The 16,618-nt window shown below is 51.3% G+C and overlaps 1 protein-coding gene across 1 annotated transcript; it reads right to left on the bottom strand.

Annotated features, from left to right (window-relative positions):
* Positions 1–7,744: 7,744 nt before the first annotated feature.
* ADAMTS4 (ADAM metallopeptidase with thrombospondin type 1 motif 4) lies at positions 7,745–16,078 on the bottom strand. Its single transcript, XM_046680158.1, has 9 exons — positions 14,902–16,078; positions 13,466–13,789; positions 13,084–13,216; positions 12,353–12,523; positions 11,331–11,617; positions 11,036–11,222; positions 10,605–10,780; positions 9,445–9,620; positions 7,745–8,949 (listed from the first exon to the last, which is right to left on the bottom strand). The coding sequence occupies exons 1-9, from the start codon at positions 15,532–15,534 to the stop codon at positions 8,523–8,525; spliced, it is 2,514 nt and encodes an 837-aa protein (XP_046536114.1). The 5' UTR covers positions 15,535–16,078; the 3' UTR covers positions 7,745–8,522.
* Between the last annotated feature and the right edge of the window lie 540 nt (positions 16,079–16,618).

Below are 16,618 nucleotides of genomic sequence, written 5' to 3'. Positions count from 1 at the left end.
TATGGGTATTGACAAAATCTCTCCTTGACCAAACTTTAGACAGGCTCCTCTGAGCCCTCTTATCAATAGGGATCGTCCTTGGGCCCCTAGCCACTTTTAGCTAGAATCCTGCTAAGTCATTTTAGTGAGAATCCCCCACCCTTAATATCTGATCACCTTGGCCTGCCTTCAGCAAGAATCCTAAGTCCTAAGAATTTCCCTACCCATAGGGGCTGGGCCCGTGGCCAAGTGGTTAAGTTCGCGCGCTCCGCTTCCCGGCCCAGGGTGTCGCTGGTTCGGATCCTGGGCTCGGCAGGCGTGTGGGGCGCTGACTCAGCATAGCTTGATGAGTGTTGCCATGTCCACGCCCCACATGCCACAACTAAAACATACAACTATGTACTGGGGAGCTTTGGGGAGAAAAAGAAGAAGGAAAAAAAAGATTGGCAGCAGTTGTTAGCTCAGGTGCCAATCTTTAAAAAAAAAAAAAAATTCCCTACCCTTGATGTAATTTTCCATCCACTGACTCTCTCATTTTGCTCATTGGCTATAAATATCTACTTGTTCATACTGTATTCAGAGTTGAGCCCAATTTCTTTCCAATTGGGATAGTCTTGACACTTATGGCAATAGTCCCAAATGAAGTCTTCCTTGCCATTTTAACAAGGGTCAGAATAATTTTTCCTTTAACAGTGTGAGAGTCATAGTTTTATCTTTTTCTGAAAATTATATTTCAACAGATGAATAGTGTTCTGGGCAGAGAAAACGATAAGGACAAAAGTCTGGAAAGGAGGAAGAAATTAAGGAGTTTGGGAAATCAAAAATGGATCAGTAAGGCTGGACAATAGAGTGAAGGGAATAGCGAGAGTTGAGACTGGAGAGGTAAATAGGTGCCAGATAATGGAAGACTCCATAAATCACATTGAAAGAGTTTGAGTTTTATCCTGAGGGCAAGAGGAAGGCATTAAAGTACTCTAAACAGAGAGTGCTACACTCAGAACTTTAGGAAGTTAACTCTGGTGGAAATGTGGAGCATTGATTGAAGTGGTCAAGACTGGAAGCGGGGACACCATTTAACGTGTTACTGCAGAAATTCAGAAGTGAGATGGAGCTAATGCAAAATAAGGTGATATCAGTGGGACTAGAGGGTAGAGGATGTCTTTGAGAATTTTTAGGAGACAAAAAGGATTTGGTGACTGCCTGGATGTGCCAAGTCAGGGAGTTAGAGGACTCCAAGATGACCCCCAGATTTCTCTCTCTTTTGTTTCTTCTCCCCAAAGCCCCAGCACATAATTGTATATCCTAGTTGTGAGTCATTCTAGCTCTTCTGTGTGGGATGCCACCTCAGCATGGCTTAGTGAGTGGTGCGTAGGTCCATGCCTAGGATCCAAACCAGCGCACCCTGGGCCACCAAAGCGGAGGGTGCAAACTTAGCCACTTGGCCAGGGGACCGGCCCCACCTCCAGATTTCTAAGGTGGACCACTGGGTGAATGGTGGCACCATTTAATGAGAAACAAAACTTAGAAAAGGTACATTTGGGGGAAAATGATAGAGATGACAAGTAAACTTTGGACTTAGTGAGTTTGAGGTAACTGTGGAGGCTCAAAATGAGATAATACTGGGTTTAAGTACAATGCCAGCTTTGAATTCCATTGGCTGTGTGATGTTCAGCAATACGCTTTCTGGGTTTCATCTGTAAAATGAACCCCATCTTAAAGGGTTTTGTGATAATTAGTGAGAACTATGGAAAAGTGACAGCAGACAGCAGATATTCAATACATCTGAATTTTAAGGACAAAGTAGGAGCTGAGTAAAAGCCCTGATTTTTCTTTCTTTTTTTTTTTTTTAAGATTTTATTTTATTCCTTTTCCTCCCCAAAGCCCCCGGTACATAGTTGTATATTCTTAGTTGTGGGTCCTTCTAGTTGTGGCATGTGGGGTGCTGCCTCAGCATGGCTCGATGAGCGGTACCATGTCCACACCCAGGATCTGAACCAGCAAACCCCAGGCCGCCGAAGCTGAAAGTGCGAACTTAACCGCTACGCCACTGGGTCAGCCCCTTTTTTTTTTTTTAATGCTTTTTTATTTTATTTTATTTTATTTTTGAGGAAGATTAGCCCTGAGCTAACTGCTGCCAATCCTCCTCTTTTTTGCTGAGGAAGACTGGCCCTGAGCTAACATCCATGCCCATCTTCCTCTACTTTATACGTGGGATGCCTACCACAGCATGGTGTGCCAAGTGGTGCCATGTCCACACTGGGATCTGAACCGGCAAACCCTGTGCCACCTAAGTGGAATGCGCACACTTAACCACTGCGCCACTGGGCCGGCCCCCTGATTTTTCTTAAGGAGTTCACTGTGTAGTGGAAAAGATAGACTTATACAGATAATTGAAATGCGGTTCTCCTAGAGGACCCTTCCTCTACGCTCCCATGGTATTCTGTTTTTGTAAAACCGGCCTTCACCTTCTATTCCCCCACCCCCCCACCCCATCTACCATCTTCTGATAATTCCCCTACATTCATTTGTAAATTCCCGGTTTTCAAGAACCTTCACCTCGACTCCATCTCACCCTGGCCACACCCTGGACTTAGTCATCACCTAGAACTGCCAAATTTCTGAAAACTTAAATTCTAGTATGCTGGTTTTCACCACAACATCCTGTCTTTCTACATTCTGAATAAAACTTGGGGCCCCTAGCGGCCAAGTCATGACACACAACACAACAGAAGAAAGCCAGTCTAGTAACCAAAAACTAATTTAAAATAATTTAAATCTCTATTTTGTTTCTGAAGGAAACATCAGAAGCATGGGGCAGGGCAGAGTGGAGAAGGAGCACATGTTAACACACAGGCCAATATCTTTAAAATCCTCTCTCTCGCATTCAATGTTTTCCACCTAGATGGTAGCTTCTCCCCAGAACTATCCCTTCCAACTCTACTCAGCTCCTTACAGTATTATCCTCCAGCTCCAAGTCTGTTCTCTTTACTTTACTTTTGTTTTGCATAACAGAGAAGGGCCCTGGAGCTGACCTAGCAAGCTGAAATCTTTTTTTAAATTTTTTTTGAGGAAGATTAGCCCTGAGCTAATTACTGCCAATCCACCTCTTTTTGCTGAGGAAGACTGGCCCTGAGCTAACGTCCATGCCCATCTTCCTCTACTTTATACGTGGGATGCCTACCACAGCATGGCTTTTGCCAAGCGGTGCCATGTCCGCACCCGGGATCCGAACCAGCAAACCCCGGGCTGCCAAGAATTGGAATGTGCGAACTTAACCACTGTGCCGCCGGGCCAGCCCTGAAATTCTCTACTCCTCCACATCACCCTACTCTCCAGGGGATCCCTACAGTTTTACAGTTTACTTCTAGAAGTGGAGGCAGACACCTCCTTCAGGAACACTTCTGTGACCCCATATTCTGTGCTAGGTACCCCTTCTTCACCATGGCATCTATCACACAGGTCTGGATTTTCTTTTTCTTTCTTCTTCTTCTTTTTTTTTTTAAGAAAGATTAGCCCTGAACTAACATCTGCTGCCAATCCTCCTCTTTTTTGCTGAGGAAGATTGGCCCTGAGCTAACATCCATGCCCATCTTCGTCTACTTTTTTATATATGGGACGCCTGCCACAGCATGGCCTGACAAGCGTTGTGTAGGTCCACACCCAGGATCCGAACCAGTGAACCCTGGGCCACCGAAGCGGAAAGTGCAAACTCAACCGCTGTGCCACCGGGCCAGCTCCACACAGGTCTGGAATTTTTGTAAGGTAAGCCTTTCTCAGCCACCAGACTGTGAACTCTCAGAGGACAGGGACCATGTCTTCCCTTTTATCATCCCCTGAATGTAATCCAGACCTTTTGCACAGACTCTACAAAATAGCCCATCTTAGATCTGACCTAGACTGTTCCTTGGTATAATTATTTTCTCATGCTAATGCAAGAGTGGGAAGGGGATAAAGGAAGAGATTTGAGAAAAAGAGAATCAGCATGTGTCAACACTTACTAGAAGCCAGACATAGGGCCAAGTATTTACATCATTATATTCTTAAGTTGTGACAGCCTCTCATAAGGCAGGTAGTAATATACCCATTTTACAGATAAAGAAACTGAAGCTCACAGAGATCAAGTAATTTAAGACCACATTACATGTAAGTAGCAAAACTTAGATTCAGTCTGACTCTGAAAATCTGTGTCCTTTCCAGATGCTGTGAGAGTGTGATTTGATTCCAATTTGTAACCTAATGGCTTATTTATTAAACAAATAAATGGAATAAACAGTCAATTCTAATTGGGAAATTAGGTCAATTAATATATTTTCCTCAGACTAATTTTCAGGCCAAAATTCTTAGCTTCTCAATGCTTATTTGCATCTACATTATCAATGTGCTAGCGTATCTCTATGAAGTTGGACATGTATATGTCAATGTGTGTCACTGTGTGCGTACTTGTATGTTACTGGGTTTGTAGGGCCTGTTGCTAGTTTCCCAAAGACTGTGTGGGATGCCTTAAATCTACTTCCTCCTCTCCCTTTCCTTCCTCAGGCTACTTAAGTACTCTGGGCCTGTCCCCATATAAGGTCCTGCCTGGGGAAATTGTTCAGTATTACTGCTCCCTCCTTCCCCTCACCCACCTCTTTCTGAGCATTTTTAGAACTGGTGGTTTTTCCCAGCTGTCAGCTGGTTACCCTTGCTGCCAATGATTTTGGCTTCCCCCCAGCAACAGTCAATGGGGAAGGTATTCAATTGGTTCAGAAGCAACCTCTTAGCCAATAAAATGTTAATACATTGAATTCCATTTTCTTCCCTCCCCCACAAGCCCTGACCAATGAGATGCTGATTTTGTCACTTACTGTCAATCTGCTATTTTAGAAAACAAAATACCGTAACACTATATGGAGATTAAAGGAGTGGGGCTAGCGATGGAGTAGAAGTGTAAATGAGTAGCCCATTCCACAACACACTTCAGAAACCCTGGCTCTCCCACCCCCACTGCCAAAATAGTGGTTGGACAAATGCCCAGATTTCCTCTGCTCTAACCACAGAGTCACAGAATCTCAGAGGCAGAGAGACCTTAAAGAAATTGGCCCAACTCACAGTTGTTGCTTCAACCTCCTCCCCTACTTCAAATACACATGCACAACACTTGCCATCCCATAAAAAGGTAGTCTAAACTCTACTTGAACTTCTCCAGGGACAGGGCACTCACTCCCTCGGCAGTCACTGGTTCATCTTTCTCCAGCTCATCATTTTTCCCTCTTTTTGCCTCTAAGACCAGAGCAGATACTTGAACTGTCTCAGTGCCTCCTTCCTTCTCCTCCTGCTGGTACACCACACCCCAGCTCAGCAATAAGTAGGCAGACTGGGGAGACAAGGGAGACAGAGCTCATCCTGGCTCTTGTAGGGAAGTATGCACTCCCCACATCCATAGCAAGAACTTATTGGACCCTTGACTTCAGGATATTAGGCAGAGCCTAGAGCCTGGGCCTGGGAAGAGTGATATGGGGAAGAACATTCCTAAAACGGGTCAGGCCTTGCCCAGGATTGGGAGCCAGGATGCCCATCACTTCTCTTTGAGGAGCTAGTTCTTTCTCTCCTCCTACTTCCAGTATGCCTCCGCCCACCCACCCACCCACCCACCCAATCACAGATGTGGCCTCTAAGCTCAGTCCCTTTCTGGGAAAAACTTCTTTAGGTTAGTCAGAATGCTACTCAGTGAATAAAGAGCTTCTTCTTAAAATAACGCGTATGAAAGTGACATACAAAGTGTGAATTACCACGAGCACTAAGGAAAGGTAAGAAGGGCTATCACGATGACCTGTTCCTCAGGGCCCAGCCCAAGACTCACCCTCCAGAACCCTCATAGCCCATTAACCCGAGGCTCGGTCTCTGCCTGGTTCATTTTGCCCTTATCATACAGTTCTTTGTACTATCCCACTGTTCCTCTCAGTGGAGGTATAGTATGCAACCTTCCTTGGAAACGCAATGAGCTTCTTTGGTCATATGTTGTTTGTGTTTGTACCTTACATCTACTTAGCACAGAGCTCTGCTTACCAGACCATGAGTTCATAGAATTAAGGTCTGTAAACATGTTATTGGTGGTCCAGTTTTCCTAACTAGATGAAACAGTTGAAGATCACTCTGGCCTTGTCCTACTCTCCTGTTTCTACCCCCTCCAGCCTGGTTGGTAGGAGGACAGGAGGAAGGGCCAGGGCCAAGCACAGCAGTGGTGGCCATGCATCCCGGAGAAAGGAGAGGGGGACAGCCTTGTTCTAGTTGCTGCTGCGGGAGTAGGCACCGTGCTGGGTGGCGTAGAATACAGGGCAGTGAGTAAGGCACTGCCTGGTGCAGAACTTGATCAGCAAAGCCCAGCCCCAGCAAACACAACACATAGAACCGCCACAACATCCACGTCCTGCCTCAACCCCCTAGTTCCAGCTCCACATCCCAAGCAGTGTTTGGGAGCCCAGCCAGGTTCTGCAATGGCAGAGTGAAGCACCACTAGTTCCCCTACTCTCCCCTCTGCCACTCCCACCTCAGGGGCTTCTTTACCTCCTTGTTCGTCTCTCACCTCCACATTCAGTACCTTCCCCAGTCCCTAGCAGTCCCGGAACTGCCACTCAAGACTCTAAATTCTTGCAGGGTTCACCTGCTCCGCTTTCCCAACCCCTTTCCCTCCATGACACACTCAGGGCTGCCCAAGTTCTTTCTTAAGCAAAGTCACCTGCTCATAAGGAAAAGCAGACCTGTTTCTAGTACTGGACTGGCCTTCAGGTGTTCTGCCACCATTGAACATCTGGCTCCCCCTCACCTCTGATCCTTCTCCATTCTTCCTACCCTCCTGACTATCCCCTACCAAACTGTGTCCTGTTCCTCTTATTAAATTCCATTCTAGGGCCAGCCCCAGTGGCCTAGGGCTTAAGTCTGGCACACCCCACCTCTGGGGCCCAGGTTCGGTTCCTGGGTGTGGACCTACACCACTCATCTGTCAGTGGCCACGCTGTGGCAACTCACATACAAAAAGAGGAAGATTGGCAATGGATGTTAGCTCAGGGCAAAGCTTCCTCAACAAAAAAACCCAAAAAACAAAAAACAAAAAAACATCCATTCTAATCTCACATCTTCAAAGAATTCTGCTGGGTTTGCACTGGCTGATTCTGGGAATCCTGTCCCAGGCACTCAGTTGTCATACGGGTAACTCATCCCATGGACACAGCCTTTACTATTTTGAAAATATTGTAACATTTGTTCCCAGAATACCCTGTGGGAACAGGCATTATTAGCCCTCTTGCACATATGAGCAACCTAAGGCTCAGCATCAGTGACTTCCTAACACTACTAGCTAATAAGATGCTGAACCCCAACTCAAATTCAGACCCAGTGGCTCCCACTTGAGTGATCTTCCTACCACAGCAGCTCCCCCAGAGCCCTCGACTACCACTAAGCTCTCACCACTAAGCTGCTTGTTTGTGTTGGAGCAGTTGTTCTTGTCATGTCTGCACCTTCAAGCTCTTATCAGTTGTGCTGTAGCCAAGTGTTTATCATGTCTCAGGAGCCTCCATGATCAGGAGCCTCCAGAGATCAGGGACAGAATCACCCTTTTCTGACAACCCCTCAGAAGCCATGATAGGTTCTACGAACCGAAGGAACTGAGCCTGGGGTAAGGGCAGGCACCACTGATGTGGATCTTTTCCACCTTCAAGTGCGTTGCAAACCCCATGGGCAGTGGAGGTGGACAGAAAGGTGACGACAATAACTAACAGCAGCTGCCATCTGTTGAGCACTTATCAAGTGCAAGGCATTGTACTAGTTCTTTATTTACATTATTTAATCCTCACAACAAATTTCCAAGGGAGGTATTATTTTTGGCAAATGAGAAAACAAATGTTCAGAGATGTGGAGCCAGGGTGCAACCCACAGCTCTGACTCCAAAAGGAGAACATAAATAGCAGAATTCAATTTATATTTTAAAAATATGATAATCCCTTACTCCCTGAAGGCTTATCCTACACTTGACTCTTCCTTTCCCAGAAAACAAAATTCAGGGAGAGGAAAGCAGGGCAGGATGTACCTCATACATAAACACACACACACACATTCTCATACACAGACACACACAGATCACTTATGCCTATCATTACCACCCTGGATTTCCTAGCCAGGGTGAGGGCTATGAGGGATGGGATCAGTTTCCCCAGGACCCTAGCCCTCATTCCCTTCCCTGGTGCTAAATAAAAGTGAATAAATACTAAATAAATACAACTGGAGCCCACCCTGCCTTCCCCCTCCCTCCTGTGACCAGCAGGGCAGAGGGGGCAGTTTAGACAGAAGACTGTCTCCCAGCCCCTTCCATCTACCACCCATCACTGCCTTCCAGGGCAGGACACCAGGGCAGGGCCAGCCTGCGCATTAGGACAGAGAGGAGGGGCGGAGTCACCCTCACAGTCCCTCCCCGCACTGTGTCTTAGCATGAGGCAGCTGGAGAAGCCCCCTCTTTCTCCCAGCTAAGTCCGAGGCCCCGGTGCCCAGAAAGGGCAGCCGGGATGGTGAGGTTATTTCCTGCCCGCCCAGGGGCGCTGCCGGAGGATCTCCAGAATCTGTGCCTTGCGGTGCAGCCAGTCCTGGGGAGTGGGGCGTGGCGTTGAAGGGGCTGGCCGGGGCACGAAGAAGCTGTATCGGAGGCGTGCGTTCTGGGGGTTGCCAGCCACCAGGACCTGCAGTGTCAAGGGCTGGGCCAGTGGCCCATGGCCTGACAGTGTCTCAGAGGCCGCAGTGGCGCCGCTGTAGCGCAAGCTGACTGCTCCAGGCAGTACCACATCTGTCGGGGAGGGCATCAGCGTGTATTCACCATTGAGGGCATAGGAGCCATCTGGGAGCTTCAGGGCCAGGTAGAGGTTTCGGAGACCAGGGGTCCCCTGCTGCCGGACAAGGATGTGGGTGGCCCCCGCGGGAATAGTGACCACATTGTTGTATCCGTACCTGTGTGGAAGGAGTAGAGGGGGCTCAGCATCTTCCTGAGTCTCCTCAGCCTTTCTGAGCGGTGTTTGTATGATTGTATGTGTGTATACGTGTTGTGTAGAGGGTTGTCTCCCCAGACCTATGTGAGCGTCCAGCCTAGATCTGAGCTACATGCACATGTGCCCTCCTTCTTCTCCTCTCTGGGCCTTTATACCTCCTCCTTATTGAGATGCCCTTCTAAGCCCACCTCCTTGTGCCTGTCCAGTTCCTATTATCTCTCCAGGAGGGAGGTCACCTCCAGGGGAACCTTCCCTGATACCCACAAGGGCTCTGCAGCAGCCCAGGCTGACACCTGTTGAACAGGTGGGACACTGTGCTGAACTTGCTTATTTGTCTATGTCCCCCCCAGACTGTAAGCTCTCTGAGAGGACAAACAGCGTTGAGTTCATTTCTGTATCCCCAGGGCCCAGAACAGTGTCCAGGAAGGTGGGAGGAGGAAACAAATAGTGAATGAACCTGAATTTTTTGAAGGAGCCAGACTGCTTGCTGCAGCTAGAACCATCCCCACCGCACACCATGCACTTGTCAAACTTCTTTTTGGAGCCAATGACACGATCACAGCCAGCATGGATGCAGCGGCCCTGGACACAGACTGAGGAGCTATCCGGGGAACAGGGGGTCCCGTCTACCACCTGAGGAGAAGAGAAGGAGTGATGCGAAGGGCTCTTCCTAAGTCAAGAGGGGCTAGTAAACCCAACAAGATGTATATCCCATTAGGGAGAGGATGTCAGGAAAGTTGGGTGAAAGAGGGGATGCGGATGGAGTGTGTGGAGTGAGCCCCAGACAGTAAGGGATGATAATCATAATGACACTAATACTGATAAAAGCTGCCATTTCCAGGGCACTCATTGTGAGTCAGCCACTGTGCTAAGTGCTTTACAAACGTGAATATAAATCTCACAACCACTATTTGAGGTTTCTAGAGATGGGACACTGAGGTTTAGAAAGATTAAGGAACTTGCCCAAAGGTACCCGGCTGGCAAGTGGAGGAGCCAAAACGAGAATCAGGTCTGTCTGAGTCTTAACACCAAGTCCTAAACCTTGACGGTAGCACCCCAGACGGACGCTAGAGGGCGGCCAACGTGTAGGAATTCTCCCCAGGGTAGGGGTGTGGGAGCAAAACTGCTGGAGCTTGTTCTTCCTTCTTCAGCCTTCCAGCTACCACCCAGCACAGGGAGGGAGTACAGGGACATCAGTGTCTCCAAGAGGCCTGTCCAGTGAGGGGCAGGCCATGCATGAGCTGAATGAGACAACCAGTGTAATTTGACAGAGGAGCCCATGGAAAAGGGGTTGAAGACTTGCCCCAAAGGCCACATACTTCCCTTCTCACTGGAAGTAAGACAGAGCACTAGAAGATAGGGAGAGAGAGGAAAAGAAACCGAGGGATATGGGCAGATAAGAGTGGCGCAATTGGCAACTTCTCCAGAGTCCGGGGTTGACAGGCTTTCCAAATACCCATGGACGTATAAGTCTGAGTGGCCCCCTGGGCTGGCCTGGCCTGGCTGTGGGAATGCCAGCAACAGTGCTGTTTTGGAGGATCTTTGCCATCAGAAAGCAGAGGGACTGTTGGGGAGTGTATGAGCACAGCCAGGGCGTGGGGGCATCCTGGTCCTCACCCGTGGCTCCAGCACATAATAGTAGCCCAGCGCCTGGGCCTGGCAGGTGAGCTTGCACTGGTCCCGGGGGGCCACACCCGCATAGCGAGGGACCCAGTCCATGGGCCCTGGGAAGCTCTTGAAGAGGTCAGTGCGGTGGTTGTAGGCAGCACACTGCTCTTCACGGAAGGTCAATGCTGTAGCGGTAAAATGGACAGTCAGAGCCCCTCTCTCCTCACACTGCCCCACCAGCTGCTCCACCTCACCCCTCAGCCCTCCAGACAGCATGGCACCTCTCTGCCCCCCAAACTGCCAGGGAATGTTCTTGAAGGGTAGAGTCACTCCTCTCAGCAGCAAGGACAGTCAACACCTCCTTGGTCCCTGCACTCAAGCGACAATCCTTCCCACTCTACCAATCCCTCTCAGCGCCTCCCGTGCCTCCCGCTCCTCACCTGAGCCAGTTGGGCAGTCCTGGGTATTGCAGGAACGGAAGCGGGTTCGCCGGCCCTCACAGTATTTGCCACCATTTCGGGGGATGGGCCGCGTGCAGTCCCGGGAGGAGAACTGGACACCACCCCCACAGCTCCGAGAGCAGTCGCCCCATGATCCCCAGGGACCCCAGCCACCAGCCTGTGGGATCTGCAGAAGCACAGAACGGAAAGGTGGGATAAATATACTCTCTCCTGGACTAAGGGCCAGTCCCTACTCCCTCAGGCCCTCTGACCCACCCCTGCCCTGGGATCTCACATTGAAGTCCTGGAGCTGGTCCATGTGGAGGCATCGGCCACCCATGCAAGCCTGTGCAGGCCCACAGGGGGTGCCATCGGCCCAGGGTGAATGTTTGGTCTGGCACATGGCGTGGCCATTGAGATGGCCAGAACACCAGAGGGCAGCACAGGGTGGCGGCAGCTGCGGACAATGGCGTGAGTCAGGCCCGAAGGTCAGCTGGCACTGTCGGTCAGCATCATAGTCCTTGCCAGGGAAAGTCACAGGCAGATGCAGGGGAGCCTCTGGCTTGTCTAAGAGACAGTGCCCTGGAAAGGAGGCAGGGGTATGATGTCAGCACTGGGTTGAGGGGTGCCAACTGATTGCCAGCTGAAAGCTTGGGCTCCCTGGGGCCCGATGGATACTAGAATCCAAACCCTAGGACTGGAAGGAGCTTTAAATAGCAGCTACAACTTATTAGATGCTTATTATGCGATAAGCATTGGTTAAATGCTTGACCAACACTATCTAATTTAATCATGGCCAACACTTATGAGGTAGTTACCATTATTACGCCTATTTTACACATCAGCTACACAGAGGTGAAGTAACTTACTCACAGTCACACACCTACACAGTCACACATCTACACAGCCGAAGAACGAATTAGGATAGGAACCCAAAGCACTAAGTCTCCCTATCTATTCAGCTTCTCATCAACAACTCTGCCCAGTAATAGTTATGCTGCTGGACTTGCACACCTCAAATGACAAGGCAGTCACCTCCTTCACAGCCAACCCATTCCAGTGTTGGACAATTCTGACCCTTAGAAAGTCAGTTTTAATTCTATTGAACCAAATTTTGCCTCCCTCAGCTGTGCTACTTATTCTGGGAGGAAGTGGGAAACACATAAATACAGCAGCATTTCTTGCCCCATCCCACACTGCAGAGGGAGCACATTTGAAGAAGTCAGTTTGGCCCATGAAATATGCAACAGAAGAGAGAGTACAGTGGGGGGCAGGAACTGAGTCCTGCACAGGGAAAGGGGTGTGCCATGTGCTTACCATAGCCATTGTCCAGGAAGTCAGTGATGAAGCGAGCACTGCAGGGGGACCAGGGCTCCTCGGGATCCACGTGAGCCATCACAGGAGCCATGACATGGCGGGAGGTGCTCCCAGGCCCATTCAGACCAACACATGGCTTTGAATTGTCATGGAGCATGTTGAAGACATGGCCTGTGAAAGCAGAGGCTCTGTTAGGGTCCAAGGGTCCCATCCCTGTGCCCTCAGGGGGCTGCAGGCCCATCATAAGCCCAGTTGCAGCTGTGGACAGTCAGATCCATTCCCCATCCCACCCAGTCCCCAATCCCCTTCTGGTGCTCTGATGGCTCCTCAATATGTAGCCCCCACTGCCCTGTCTCCCCTTCTCCCGAAATACACTCAGGACCCCTCTCTACCAACTTTTCCTTGTAGCAAACATTCCCAACCCTGAACCCATCCATTCTATCCTGACTCTTGTGAAGAATATCTCTCTCAAAACTGTGCCACCCCCTTCCTCACACATATATATATACACAGAGTTCACAGTAGGTTTCCATACACTATCTCATTTAATAGGAAAATCTAAACGTTTGTCTGCATTCAGAACAGAGAAGGATAATGGCCCTGGATCTAGACCTAGAGGGGAGGAAGGAAGACCTTGTGATTCCCATTTGCACCCTGATGAGCTCACTCTCGCTTCACCTGCTACCTTGCTCATCCAAGCCAGATGTCCCATGACTCCACCCCCACCTTACCCAGTTCATGAGCAGCAGTGAAGGCAGACTGGAGCCCATCATCCTCCACAATAGCACAGCTCCGAGCCGGGTCACACACAGTGCCCACATCAGCCATGCCCAGAGTGTCACAAGTAGAGACCCCACACAGATCCTGTGGAGAGGGATCATAGAAGATGCATGAGGAACCAAGACACCAGGGTCCATTGGGTTGAGATCCAGATTAGAGGGGACCTGGGCACTGAGTACCCAGCACTGTCAGGGCCCAGATAGCACTGGTGGTGTGGCTGGGCCCAGGCAGCATGTTGCATAACTCCAGGGGCAACATTTACATCACAGTCTGTGCAGTGGTGCTTCTCGGAGCTGTGTAGTGTGTGGCCTGTGGTGCTGATCAGGGCCTCACCTGACGGGTAAACAGAATGGCTGTGTCAAAGTGGTCAGGGTCCGAGTCCTCAGGGGTGTTGAGACCTCGCTGCCAGGCACAGAAGCTGCGCAGGGTCTGGGCGGCATTGGGCCCCACTTGGGGCCCTTCCTCGCCTGGCCCAAGAATCACCAGCCGAGTCACCACCAAGCTGACAGGGTTGCGGATGCTTGGGTGCTTGAAGGCCTTGGCCGCTGCTGCCATAACTGTCAGCAGGTAGCGCTTTAGCCCTGCACCATGAAATGCTGCCATCTTGTCATCTGCCACCACCAGGGTCTCCACAAATCTACTCAGTGAAGCAAAGCGCTGAGAAGACAAAAGAAGAGGAGGATCCTGAAATAGTCTCCCAGACCCATGGATCACTTCTCCCCTCCCTTACTTCCGGGGTCTGGAACTCAGCAGAGCCAGCTGGGTTGCACATATCCCACAGGAATCCTGATGGGTCTTGGTTGGGCCCTCCCCCCAACCCCAAATCCTAGGGCTTCTGTGGTAACTCTGAGAAATCAGCTGTTGGTTCTGAGAAGGGGAGAAGGAGTTGCCACGTCCCAGGGCTGTGTGGGGCCCAGAGGTGAAAAGCAGCTGGAACTGCCTCTAGGAGGGGCTTTGGAGTCCCCTAGGCCTGAGTGTGGCTGGGGGCCTGCAGGACTGAGGCTAGAGGGCTGGGCTGCAACGTGTCTGCCCTGTGTGGTTGGAGGAACAATTCAGTCAGCAGCTAGGGCCAGGGCCAGATCTCAGCGTGGCGGGTGTAGAGGGAGCGTCTGGTCTGGATTAGAGCTGGAGAGGGAGGGAGGGTGGGAGGGAAGAAGGGGGGAGACCAGCAGTGGGAGAGAGGAAAGGATGGAGCCTCAGGCAGCTTTGCAGTCAGTCCACAGTGTGGGAAGGGGACTGACCAGAAAGAGGAATGGGGTGCCTCTCCTCCTCTGTGCACTCCTGCCCTAGTTTGCAGTTTGTCAAAACAATTTTGAAGGCAGCATCAGAAACCAGAGGCTAATCCCTAGGGCCTCAAACTTCACTCCTTTAGCTGATGGTGGGGGTAAAACTCAAATTTGGGACACAGAAAAGAGTCAGGGTCAAGGGGCTGTTAGGACAGCCTTATTGCTCGGGACTGTGCCAGTAGGCTGCCATGGCCAGGCAGGGGTGGTGTGGGGAGAAGGAGCCACCATTCCCAGCACAGACTCTCTGATCTACCTCTGGGAACCCTCCTGCGGATCAGTGGTCTGGCCAGGAGAAGGGCTGGGCCAGGGAGAAGCCAGAGCCTTCCCAAGAAAGGAAGCTAGTGGAAAAAGGAAAGGCAAGCAGAAGGGAGGGAAGAAGCAGAATGGCCAGAAGTGGAAGTGGGTGGAGAGAGAGTGAATAGGGGTCAGTAGGACAGATATGGTGGGAGGACACTGCAGGACACAGACTCCAGGCCTGCCTACCTTGGCTCTTCGGGGCCTGGGACTGGGATTCCCGGGAGGAGCCTTGACGTTGCACATGGGGCCCTGGCCGCTGGCAGGACTCTTCCGGCGTAGGATGTGAGCCCCAGGCCCTCCGGCAGAGTTAGGGGTGCCTCCGTCCAGGGGCTGGATGTGGAGTTCGGTCCCTCGATACTGGAGCACCCCTAACAGGGCTCCCCCGTCCCAGTGCAGAGATGCCACGGACTCCGGATCTCCGTTGATGGTGCCGGTGAGGTAGGTGCCCGGCTCTGCCCCGCCAAGAAGCTCAGGTGCCTGGCCCAGGTACTGCACCGTCAGCCCCTCGACCCGCACGCCGGGGTCCTGCTCCAGCTCTAGTAGCAGCGTCTCCCCAAAGGCAGGCAAGCGGTACAACAGCCTGGCAGGGGAGCCCAAACCAGGCACGACACTACCGTTGAGCTTCTCTGGAAACACGATCTCCTCCTCCCGGGGGAGGGGGCTGGCCGGCTGGGCTGAGGGCAGGAGGGAGGCCAGCAGCAGCAGAAGCAGCCGCGCCAGCCCAGAGACAGGCACGGTGGGGAGCAGCAGGCAGGGTTGGACTCCCCACAGCCAGCAGCCCGCCAAGCCCCTCCCGGGATGCGGGTCCGTCCGGGACATGGCACTGGTGCTGCTGCTGGGAGGGACTGAGGCCGTCTGGGCACCAAGTCCTTCACGCCCCGGCTTTGGAAAGCTCCTCTCTGCAGCCTGGGGGCTCGGACTCGTGCCAGGGTCAGAGCAGAGTTTTCAGAGGGGCTGGGGACCTTCAGAGGAGATGGAGAAAACTTGGCCCTTAGGCTTAGGAGCAGTGCCTAGTGGCCTGGCTCCTCCAAACTCTCGTCCCACACCCTCCTCTCCTGGATCTTTGTCTCTCCCAGCCTGTGCCTTCTGCAGCTTCTCTGGCCTCTCCTTCTGCACTCCCTCAGACTCTGTCTGGCTTCGCCTCTGTGCCTGCCCTGTCTCTGCCTCCTTCCGCTGTGCCTTTGTCTCTCTTCTCTCTCTCTCTCCCTGTCTCTCTCTCTCTCTCTCTCTCTTGCGTCTATGAGTCTGTGGGTCTCCCCGTGGGTTCTTCCCAGCCTCTCTCCCCGCCAGCTCTTTTAAGCATGCTGAGCCTCTGCGATTGGCTGAGCTATAAGCCATTCAGCCAGAAGCTCTGTTGGTAGGACTCAGATGGGTGTCTCATTGCTTCCCAAAAATCCTAGTTTTTGTTTTCCTTTAAAAAAAAATGGGACTTGCCCAGGGGAGGGGAATCTCTAGCAGCCGGATGGATCATAGGCACTGGGCCAATTGATGACATAGCCTTTTCCCAAACCCCACAGTCGGCTCTCAGCTGTCTCTTTCCCTTTTTGGTGGGACAGAGCCCCAGGAGGGGTAGGAAGTCAGGGAAAGGGCCTGGCCAACACGCACAGAAACCACCAGGGTCCTGGGAGAATTCTCGCTCCCACTGTCTAACCTGGCATGGCCTCCTTGGCATGGCTCCCTCAAGCTGCCCTCTGCCCTGAGAGGCTGGTTTCCAACGCTGAGGCGACTGAGTGAGCTGCAGGGGAAAGAGAGTGGGGAAACAGGTAAGAAAGCATCAAGAAGGCAGAACAAAGAAAGGAGATGGCCTGACATGGCTCAGGATGGGTCCAAGCAGTTGGAGAGCTACAGGAGGCAGGGAGACAGGACAGGCAAGGAGATGGTGATCAGGGAGTACTGCCCAAAG

This window comes from Equus quagga, chromosome 13, assembly GCF_021613505.1.
Source record: "Equus quagga isolate Etosha38 chromosome 13, UCLA_HA_Equagga_1.0, whole genome shotgun sequence".
Classification (NCBI taxonomy): Eukaryota; Metazoa; Chordata; class Mammalia; order Perissodactyla; family Equidae; genus Equus; species Equus quagga.
Note: the sequence above shows the minus strand (reverse complement) of the source record. Positions and strands in the feature narration are given on the sequence as shown.

What these genes read in the sequence shown, in the direction of transcription:
- ADAMTS4 (XM_046680158.1), bottom strand. Translation starts at nt 15,534, where the DNA reads ATGTCCCGGACGGACCCGCATCCCGGGAGGGGCTTGGCGGGCTGCTGG. An exon ending in GGACTGCCCAACTGGCTCAG is followed by an intron (nt 10,781 to 11,035) that starts GTGAGGAGCGGG and finishes TTACCGCTACAG; the next exon opens with CATTGACCTTCCGTGAAGAG. An exon ending in GGCTCCTTCAAAAAATTCAG is followed by an intron (nt 8,950 to 9,444) that starts GTTCATTCACTA and finishes CCTTCCACACAG; the next exon opens with GTACGGATACAACAATGTGG.